The sequence below is a fragment of the Physella acuta genome, unplaced genomic scaffold (genome assembly GCF_028476545.2).
Source record: "Physella acuta isolate Inbredline_101_S28 unplaced genomic scaffold, ASM2847654v3 ptg001648l, whole genome shotgun sequence".
In the NCBI taxonomy this organism is placed as follows: Eukaryota; Metazoa; Mollusca; class Gastropoda; family Physidae; genus Physella; species Physella acuta.
In genome coordinates, this window is record NW_026733162.1 from 1 (window position 1) to 11483 (window position 11483).

General features: G+C 38.7%; 1 protein-coding gene across 1 annotated transcript; it reads left to right on the plus strand.

The window, feature by feature from the left end:
* Positions 1-431: 431 nt before the first annotated feature.
* On the plus strand, positions 432-10889 carry LOC131929551 (putative RNA-binding protein 19; the record flags this gene model as incomplete). The annotated part of the gene is made up of 11 exons (XM_059285817.1): positions 432-528; positions 742-852; positions 3048-3248; positions 4404-4559; positions 5033-5122; positions 5319-5385; positions 6254-6389; positions 6697-6807; positions 9163-9268; positions 10108-10231; positions 10800-10889. Coding segments are annotated over 11 exons (1255 nt in total), but the record flags the coding sequence as incomplete, so codon positions are not given.
* Positions 10890-11483: the final 594 nt, after the last annotated feature.

Genomic DNA, 11483 nt, shown 5'->3' on the forward strand with positions numbered 1-11483 from the left:
TCACCTCGCCAATATATTCCTCACCTCGCCAATATATTCCTTACCTCGCCAATGTATTTCTCACCTCACCAATGTATCCATCACCTCACCAATGTAGTTCTCACCTCACCAATGTATCCATCACCTCACCAATGTATCCATCACCTCACCAATGTATCCATCACCTCACCAATGTATTCATCACCTCACCAATGTATCCATCACCTCACCAATGTATCCATCACCTCACCAATGTATCCATCACCTCACCATTGTATCCATCACCTCACCAATGTATCCATCACCTCACCAATGTATCCATCACCTCACCAATGTATCCATCACCTCACCAATGTATCCATCACCTCACCAATGTATCCATCACCTCACCAATATATTCCTCACCTCACCAATATATTCCTCACCCTGACCTCACCAATGTATTTCTCCAGCTCACACAACTGGAACGCCCTGTTCCTGGGCGCCAACGCAGTGGCTGATGCCATGGCACAGAAGTATCACACAGACAAAAGTAATATTCTAGATGACGTAAGTCTCTGTTTTATTTATATAGTGGAACCTCGCTTTGAAAGTAATTTTGTCTTTCTTCAAGATGCCACACTGTTGTGGTTAATTCTTTGCCTGTCTTATGCCACTTTTATAATTATGATATTTATGTCCTGTATGACACCATTTTTATAATTATGATATTTATGTCCTGTATGACACCATTTTTATAATTATGATATTTATGTCCTGTAGGACACCAGAGGCAGTGTTGGAGTCAGGCTGGCTTTGGGTGAGACACAAATCATCAACGAGACCAGGGAATTTCTCATTTCTAACGGAGTGGCTCTAGACAGCTTTAGTCAGGTCAGTAGCTCTAGACAGCTTTAGTCAGGTCAGTAGCTCTAGACAGTCAGGTCAGTAGCTCTAGACAGTCAGGTCAGTAGCTCTAGACAGCTTTAGTCAGGTCAGTAGCTCTAGACAGTCAGGTCAGTAGCTCTAGACAGCTTTAGTCAGGTCAGTAGCTCTAGACAGTCAGGTCAGTAGCTCTAGACAGCTTTAGTCAGGTCAGTAGCTCTAGACAGTCAGGTCAGTAGCTCTAGACAGCTTTAGTCAGGTCAGTAGCTCTAGACAGTCAGGTCAGTAGCTCTAGACAGCTTTAGTCAGGTCAGTAGCTCTAGACAGTCAGGTCAGTAGCTCTAGACAGTCAGGTCAGTAGCTCTAGACAGTCAGGTCAGTGGCTCTAGACAGCTTTAGTCAGGTCAGTAGCTCTAGACAGTCAGGTCAGTAGCTCTAGACAGTCAGGTCAGTAGCTTTAGACAGCTTTAGTCAGGTCAGTAGCTCTAGACAGTCAGGTCAGTAGCTCTAGACAGTCAGGTCAGTAGCTCTAGACAGTCAGGTCAGTAGCTCTAGACAGTCAGGTCAGTGGCTCTAGACAGTCAGGTCAGTAGCTCTAGACAGGTCAGTAGCTCTAGACAGTCAGGTCAGTAGCTCTAGACAGTCAGGTCAGTGGCTCTAGACAGTCAGGTCAGTAGCTCTAGACAGTCAGGTCAGTAGCTCTAAACAGGTTAGTAGCTCTAGACAGTCAGGTCAGTAGCTCTAGACAGTCAGGTCAGTGGCTCTAGACAGTCAGGTCAGTAGCTCTAGACAGCTTTAGTCAGGTCTAGCTCTAGACAGTCAGGTCAGTAGCTCTAGACAGTCAGGTCAGTAGCTCTAGACAGTCAGGTCAGTAGCTCTAGACAGTCAGGTCAGTAGCTCTAGACAGTCAGGTCAGTAGCTCTAGACAGTCAGGTCAGTAGCTCTAGACAGTCAGGTCAGTAGCTCTAGACAGTCAGGTCAGTAGCTCTAGACAGTCAGGTCAGTAGCTCTAGACAGTCAGGTCAGTAGCTCTAGACAGTCAGGTCAGTAGCTCTAGACAGTCAGGTCAGTAGCTCTAGACAGTCAGGTCAGTGGCTCTAGACAGTCAGGTCAGTAGCTCTAGACAGGTCAGAGGCTCTAGACAGTCAGGTCAGTAGCTCTAGACAGTCAGGTCAGTAGCTCTAGACAGTCAGGTCAGTAGCTCTAGACAGTCAGGTCAGTAGCTCTAGACAGTCAGGTCAGTAGCTCTAGACAGTCAGGTCAGTAGCTCTAGACAGTCAGGTCAGTAGCTCTAGACAGTCAGGTCAGTAGCTCTAGACAGTCAGGTCAGTAGCTCTAGACAGTCAGGTCAGTAGCTCTAGACAGTCAGGTCAGTAGCTCTCGACAGTCAGGTCAGTGGCTCTAGACAGTCAGGTCAGTAGCTCTAGACAGTCAGGTCAGTAGCTCTAGACAGTCAGGTCAGTAGCTCTAGACAGTCAGGTCAGTAGCTCTAGACAGTCAGGTCAGTAGCTCTAGACAGTCAGGTCAGTGCTTCTAGACAGTCAGGTCAGTAGCTCTAGACAGTCAGGTCAGTAGCTCTAGACAGTCAGGTCAGTAGCTCTAGACAGTCAGGTCAGTAGCTCTAGACAGTCAGGTCAGTAGCTCTAGACAGTCAGGTCAGTAGCTCTAGACAGTCAGGTCAGTAGCTCTAGACAGTCAGGTCAGTAGCTCTAGACAGTCAGGTCAGTGGCTCTAGACAGTCAGGTCAGTAGCTCTAGACAGTCAGGTCAGTAGCTCTAGACAGTCAGGTCAGTAGCTCTAGACAGTCAGGTCAGTGGCTCTAGACAGTCAGGTCAGTAGCTCTAGACAGTCAGGTCAGTAGCTCTAGACAGCTTTAGTCAGGTCAGTAGCTCTAGACAGCTTTAGTCAGGTCAGTAGCTCTAGACAGCTTTAGTCAGGTCAGTAGCTTTAGATAGCTTTAGTCAGGTCAGTAGCTCTAGACAGCCAGGTCAGTAGCTCTAGACAGTCAGGTCAGTAGCTTTAAAGACAACTTTATTCATGTCAATAGCTCCAATAGTTTCCGTCAAGTCAAGTAACTAAGACAGCTTTTACCATCAACAACTTCCTGATACTGACTCTCCCCCAATACAACAAACTCCACAACCTGCTTTATCAACCCACCACCACCTGTCCATAACCATTGAACTTTTGTCTCTCTATACCAGGCCGCAGGGGCCAGAAGCAAGACGGTCATCCTGGTGAAAAACTTGCCCCTGGGGGTGACCACGGATGAACTGAGAGACATATTCAACAAGTACGGGTCAGTGAACCGCGTCGTCCTGCCCCCCACCGGCATCACGGCCATTGTTGAGTACCTGGAGCCATCAGAGGCCAGACAAGGTTTCATGAAGCTCAACTTCTCCAAGGTGAGAACTGTACTCATAGCTGTTTAAAGCATGTTAGCTACTGCAGACAATAACAGCTCAGCTGTTGTTGTCTGTGTAGCTATGGCAGACAATAGCTGTTGTAAGTCTGTGTAGCTATGGCAGACATTTGTTCATGAAGCTCAACTTCTCCAAGGTGAGAACTGTACTTCTTAGCTGTTGTAAGTCTGTGTAGCTATGGCAGACATTTGTTCATGAAGCTCAACTTCTCCAAGGTGAGAACTGTACTTCTTAGCTGTTGTAAGTCTTTTTAGCTATGGCAGACAATAGCTGTTGTAAGTCTGTGTAGCTATGGCAGACAATAGCTGTTGTAAGTCTGTGTAGCTATGGTAGACAATAGCTGTTGTAAGTCTGTGTAGCTATGGCAGACAATAGCTGTTGTAAGTCTGTGTAGCTATGGTAGACAATAGCTGCCTAAACTCTGTGTAGCTATGGCAGACAATAGCTGTTGTAAGTCTGTGTAGCTATAGTAGACAATAGCTGTTGTAAGTCTGTGTAGCTATGGCAGACAATAGCTGTTGTAAGTCTGTGTAGCTATGGTAGACAATAGCTGCCTAAACTCTGTGTAGCTATGTCTGACAATAGCTGTTGAGAATATGAAAATGACATGTAACACAAGCTTTTGTACAAGTCACTTTGTTGGTAAATTTTAAATCTGCTCTTCAAAAGTGTTCATTTGGTGTTTCACTAGTCATGTAAGCTAGAAACTGTATATTTAATGTCAGGCTAGTCTATAGTGCCAGAAACTATAGTGCTTATGTTGTCTCCATTAGCCAATTAATTAAAGCTAATCTGTACATTTAATGTCAGGCTAGTTTATAGCTTTTAGGTTGTCTCCATTAGCCAGTTAATTAAAGCTATTCTGTACATTTAATGTCATGGTAGTCTATAGTGCTAGATACTATAGTGCTTATGTTGTCTCCATTAACCAGCGGTATTCTGTACATTTAATGTCATGGTAGTCCATAGTGCTAGAAACTATAGTGCTTATGTTGTCTCCATTAGCCAGTCAATTAAAGCTATTCTGTACATTTAATGTCTGGATAGTCCATAGTGCTTGAAACTATAATGCTTATGTTGTCTCCATTACCCAACCAATCTTGATGCAAACCTCATCCCCATTTCTCTGTATTTCAGTTTCGCTCCATTCCCCTCTACCTGGAGTGGGCCCCCATGACTGTATTTGTCAAACCTGCAGCGCCCAGTCAGGAGAAGAAAGAAGACAACTCAGAGGAGGGTGGCAGGGAGGAAGAAAAGAAAGCCACGTCTAGTCAGGAGGAGAAAACAGAAGAGGTAAATCACAGTTTTAGTTCTCTGGGTGAGGTGAGTGTGGGATGTTCCTGATTCTACCTCATCTTTTCATCTATGCATATTTTTATAACTAGCATATCTCATCACCAATGTTCCCTCTTAGCTGCGCTGCCGCACAATAGTTTTGAGCTGCTGCGCAGTGATTTTGTAAAATAAATATATCCTTGTATAAGACTTTTAGAACAGCGCACACAAAAAATAAATTTTGCACACTAGCTTTTCCCCCTTAGAGGGAATATTGCTCATCACATGTACATAAAACCAAACCTTACTCATATTTCTAGTCCCTGCATTGAATTCGTCAACATGATAATTAATCATTTTTAATTTAAATTTAATTCCTGTTTTTGTGTGTTATTTTTATTAATATTTATGTTACCAGTTTTATAACTATTTTGACGTTAACAAATAAATATTTACCATCAAACTAATATCGTCCAACTAATTTCTTCCAGAAAGCTAATGATGAGGAAGTTCCTGAAGAGGAGGCCACTATTTTTGTTAAAAACTTGAACTTCTCCACAACAGATGAACAGCTATTAGAGGTGAGTTCTCATAACAAACTTTTCAAAGTTTAATTGTTGATATAATCTTTAATTATTTTTTTATGGCCGGTCATTCAAAAATATGTTCCCTTTTCTTTTACCAGCTATTTTGTCTCAGGTTTGTGGACTAAAGTTTTTTATCCGTTCAATTAACATAGGAACAATAATTGAAGTTTGTTTTACAATTTTTTCTCAGCATTTCAAAGCAATAGGCAACATTTATTCAGCCACAGTGTCTAAGAAAAAAGATGCCAAAAAGCCAGGTTTGTTTGTTCTATTTACTTCATGCTATCAACTTTTACACCTCATCTCTATTGTCCATTTTACTGTTATCATCTTTTTTTTGTCCAATTAAATTATCATCTTTTTAGGCCACATCCAAATTGGCCAATTTACTGTTAACATTTTAGACCATATCTATATTGTCCAATATACTGTTATCATTTTAGACCATATCTATATTGTCCAATATGCTGTTATCATATTAGACCATATCTATATTGTCCAATATACTGTTATCATTTTAGACCATATCTATATTGTCCAATATACTGTTATCATTTTAGATAATATCTATATTGTCCAATATACTGTTATCATTTTAGACCATATCTATATTGTCCAATATACTGTTATCATTTTAGACCATATCTATATTGTCCAATATTCTGTTATCATTTTAGACCATATCTGTATTGTCCAATATACTGTTATCATTTTAGACCATATCTATATTGTCCAATATACTGTTATCATTTTAGACCATATCTATATTGTCCAATATGCTGTTATCATTTTAGATAATATCTATATTGTCCAATATGCTGTTATCATTTTAGATAATATCTATATTGTCCAATATGCTGTTATCATTTTAGATAATATCTATATTGTCCAATATACTGTTATCATCATTGTAAAAAAATGTTTTGTCCAATTTGATTGTTACTGTTTTCATCAAAGTTCAAACCTTTATACAATAGACTAATTATTTAGACCAAATCATTATGGTCCAATTTACTGTTTAGGTCTCCACTTTACTGTCCAATTTGTTATGCGTGTTTTTATTTATCAACACATCTACGGTATCTGACTCTGACTAAAAATGATTTTTTCATTGAATTTGTTCAGGTGAACTCCTGTCCATGGGCTATGGTTTTGTTCAGTTCATGAAGAAAACAGACGCGAAAGAAGCCTTGAAACAGCTACAGAACTCGATGTTGGATGGTCACAATCTGGAACTAAAGATCTCAAACAGGACGTCACAGTGAGTGGACCCTATTTTATATGTTGTTTGTATGTTTATGTGTCTGTGTGTTGTTTTAGTAGTGGTTGGGTGTTTACTTATTTTTTATACTAGTTTTTATAGTGTTTGTATGTTAATTTACTGTATTGCTATAAATTTTAAATATTTATTTACACTACCCATGTATTTATTCATATAGTTTGTTTATTTATTGTGTGCGTGTTTTTTTTTATATTGTACATAAGTCAATTATCAAGTGATATTGCATTGGTTTATTTTGTCAAGTGAATGACATTTAACCTTTGAACTATATTTAACCTTTCCCCAGTCAGGTCACAGGTCGTCAGAAACAGGCAGAAACCAAACAGAAATCCACCAAAATTTTGGTCAGGAATATTCCATTTGAAGCCAAGAAAAAAGAAATTGAAGAGTTATTCAAGTGAGTGGCATAGCAATCAAAGTTCTCTAGCTGTAAGTGGCATAGCAATCAAAGTTCTCTGGCTGTAAGTGGCATAGCAATCAAAGTTCTCTAGGTGTAAGTGGCATAGCAATCAAAGTTCTCTGGCTGTAAGTGGCATAACAGTCAAAGTTCTCTAACTGTAAGTGGCATAGCAAACAAAGTTCTCTGGCTGTAAGTGGCATAGCAATCAAAGTTCTCTAGCTGTAAGTGGCATAGCAATCAAAGTTCTCTAGGTGTAAGTGGCATAGCAATCAAAGTTCTCTAGCTGTAAGTGGCATAGCAATCAAAGTTCTCTAGCTGTAAGTGGCCTAGCAATCAAAGTTCTCTAACTGTAAGTGGCATAGCAATCAAAGTTCTCTTACTGTAAGTGGCATAGCAATCAAAGTTCTCTAGGTGTAAGTGGCATAGCAATCAAAGTTCTCTGGCTGTAAGTGGCATAGCAGTCAAAGTTCTCTAACTGTAAGTGGCATAGCAAACAAAGTTCTCTGGCTGTAAGTGGCATAGCAATCAAAGTTCTCTAGCTGTAAGTGGCATAGCAATCAAAGTTCTCTGGCTGTAAACATGCTTCAAATTCAAAGCATCTCTCACAGAAGTCACTCTGTGGTAACTTTGGCTTGTGGCCTCACCTACTGCAAGAGTTTACAATCTCATTGTCCCTGTGCCTCCATTTGAAAACCCCCAAATATATGTGATCTGAGTATGTAGCCCACACTGGACATGCTGATACTAAATCAATGATAAAGTAATCATTGTTGAAAAAGGTAGAATTAAAGTGAATTGGTTTATTGTCTGGGTAAAGTGAAACATAAATGGAGCTGATATAAGGTGAGAGGGGGGTGTGCTAGGTGGCTCTTTGCTTTGCAATGGTAATAATAATGATATCAAATTAACTTTTTTTTTGGTCTAGCTGCATTTAAAAACTACAAGTTAATTACATCACCCAATCAAATTAAAATCTAGCTGCATTTTTAAAATCTAGAGAGATTTTACATAAACTTTTGTGTTCAACAAGTCGGTTCCAACCAGCAAATTCATGAAACTTGAACTTTCTGATGTCAACAAATAGAAGTTTTACACAGCTGATAGTTTTCTAATTCGACTAGAGTCAAATAATAATTGTATGTTTTATGAAGTACAAAGGTTAATACCATCATGTAATAAGCATAACACTCATGGTCAATAAACAACAATTTCCATTTTTTTTCTTCTTTAGTAAGTTTGTCAGTATTTTTAAACAGTTTTGTTGGGAAAAAAACATAGGTTAACTCCCCTAGTTATTTTGTATACTATACATGGGAAGTAGCCAACACAGATGCTAAACAATTCTTGCTGCAATCCATTTCCTTTAACATAACACATCAGTATGGAGAATATTGCCTCCATTACGCTACTGGGAAGTTAAATAAACACTAGGGGGATGGCAACTAGGTATATAGATATCATGTTTAATCAATTTATAAATGTTTACATTTTTTAAGTAGAATCTAGTAGAAAAAAGAATTACGCACTAAATGAACTGCAAATGATGTGTGTATAATAGTGTGGAACATTAGTACTTTGAAAAGAAAAACATATTAATTTTCCAAGAGTGAAAAAAATAATCTAATTAAGTATTGTTTTATGTTACAATATATATCTTCAAGTCTTGACCTATGTAAAAAGTCCGGTCCGGTAGAAGAGTATGACAGACGATACACAGAGGAATCAAGTTAAAAATAAATTTTATATGCGTTTTTTTTTCTTTTTCTTTTTAGAAATCGGAAATAGCATAAAGTACTACTATCAGTCACCAGTAATGACTCAAAACTTTGATAGAAAAAAGAGAATTATATCTTTTATTTATATGAATGTGAAGTTGTGTTTACCAGTCATAAACAGTAGGCTACTCAAGTTATAGGCTTTTGAAAAACTAAAAGTAGAATAAGTTTCACTTCCTGTTACCAGAAATCACTGAAAAGTTGATACAGAACTACAAATTTGATATGATATTTATATATGTTATTTCCTCAACCTAGCTGTAATGGTACTCCTCAATGTACCAATGTAGTGATTGTGTTGGTACATTTTTGTACAAATGTTTGTGTTCATAATTAACCATCTTTGTAACATTTGTACTTGTGATTTTTTTTTTTAATTTGTACATTTTGTACATATGTTTATACATGCATAAAATATGTTTGGATAAGTTGATACATGTTTGTAAAGATGTTTGTACCCAATGTGTATTTCTAACCATTTTTATAAAGATGTTTGTATTCATGTTTGTAGCCCAAGTTTGTAAAGATGTATGTACCCAATGTTTTTCTAAACCATGTTTGTACCCATGTTTTGCAGGGTGTTTGGTGAACTGAAGTTTGTACGTCTGCCCAAGAAACTGGGAGGGACAGGCCCACACAGGGGCTTTGCTTTTGTTGACTTTGTCACTAAGGAAGATGCCAAGGTAGGCGGGCTGATTGCTTGATTGGCAGTTCTCTCAGACAACAGCATCATTGTCTGCCTTTAATTGTTTTTTTACACGCCAGCACAACACACCCATATAGCACATCTCTATTATACGCACTCTACATATTTATTATTAAACACCTATATCACACAGTTGTATTATACAACAGCCCTACATACATATATTACACCTCTGTATTCTACAATTGCATTACAACTATATTACACCTCTGTATTCTACAATTGCATTACCACTATACTACACCTCTGTATTCTACAATTGCATTACACCTATATTACACCTCTGTATTCTACAATTGCATTACACTTATATTACACCTCTGTATTCTACATTGCATTACACCTATATTATTACACCTCTGTATTCTACAATTGCATTACACCTATATTACACCTCTGTATTCTACAATTGCATTACACCTATATTACACCTCTGTATTCTACAATTGCATTACACCTATAATACACCTCTGTATTCTTCAATTGCATTACACCTATATTACACCTCTGTATTCTACAATTGCATTACACCTATATTACACCTCTGTATTCTACAATTGCATTACACCTCTGTATTCTACAATTGCATTACACCTATATTACACCTCTGTATTCAACAATTGCAAGACACCTATATTACACCTCTGTATTCTACAATTGCATTACACCTATATTACACCTCTGTATTCTACAATTGCATTACACCTATATTACACCTCTGTATTCTACAATTGCATTACACCTATATTACACCTCTGTATTCTACAATTACATTACACCTATATTACACCTCTGTATTCTACTATTACATTACAGAGAGCTTTCAGCGCCCTCTGTCATTCTACTCATCTTTACGGGCGTCGCCTGGTTCTGGAGTGGGCAGAGGTGGAGGAGAGCCTGGACGACCTCAGGAGGAAAACTGCCCAGCATTTTAGTGATGGTAGGTGGATGGTAGGTTTAGTGATGGTAAGTTTGGTGATGGTAGGTGGATGGTAGGTTTAGTGATGTCAAGTGGATGGTAGGTTTTAGTGCTGGTAGGTGGTTGGTCAGTTTAGTGATGGTAGGTTTAGTGGTGGTAAGTGGAGGTAAGGTTTAGTGATGGTAGGTTGATGGTAGGTTTAGTGATGTCAAGTGGATGGTAGGTTTTAGTGCTGGTAGGTGGTTGGTCAGGTTTAGTGATGGTAGGTTTAGTGATGGTAAGTGGATGGTAGGTTTGGTGATGGTAAGTGGATGGTAGGTTTGGTGATGGTAAGTGGATGGTAGGTTAAGTGCTGGTAGGTGGATGGTCAGTTTTGTAATGGTAGTTGGATGGTTTTGTGGATGGTAGTTGGATGGTCAGTTTCATGATGGTAAGTGGGTGGTAGGTTTAATGATGGTAGGTGTATGGTCAGTGTTGTGATTTTTTTACTGTTATGATGGTTATTGCCCCTATCAAAGTATGAAGCAAATAGTCCTAACTGAAAAAGATAATCAAAATGACTGGATAAAGAAAATCAATTTTGTTTCAGATGGGCCAAAAAGAAAAGTCACAAAATCAAGTTTACTGGAGGAGTTACAATCATAAACAACCTGACATTACATATGAAATAATTTTACCACACAACTAAGCTGTTTGTTGCATTAATTTTTAATGTATGTAGTGTTGTCTTTTTTCTTACTCAGACATGCAAGCTACTTTGGTGTTGGCTGGATGTGTGAGGGGGGGGGGGTGAGTTGGAGTCTCAAACTTATGTATCTATTTCATAAAAATTTTAAGATTGTATAATTTTAGTTTTCAAGACACATAGAAGGGGTCCGCATGGTCGGGCCAGTAAAGCTTATGGATGGTATACTGAAAAGTCCCAAGTTCAAACCCCCAAAAAAAAGGGGCTTGATAGCTGGGGACAGCAACCCACCTAGGAGAGACAACTCCAAAATCAAACTGCTGCCTTGTAGTTTATTTTTGGGTTGACAATAAAAAGCTGGGTCAAGACAGAGTCAACAGCTATATGGTGCATAACATGCTGCGTATGGTACATAACATGTTGCCATATGGTGCATAACATGTTGCGTATGGTACATAACATGTGTATGGTACATAACATGTTGCGTATGGTACATAACATGCGTATGGTACATAACATGTTGCGTATGGTACATAACATGTTGCCATATGGTGCATAACATGTTGCGTATGGTACAAAGCATGTTGC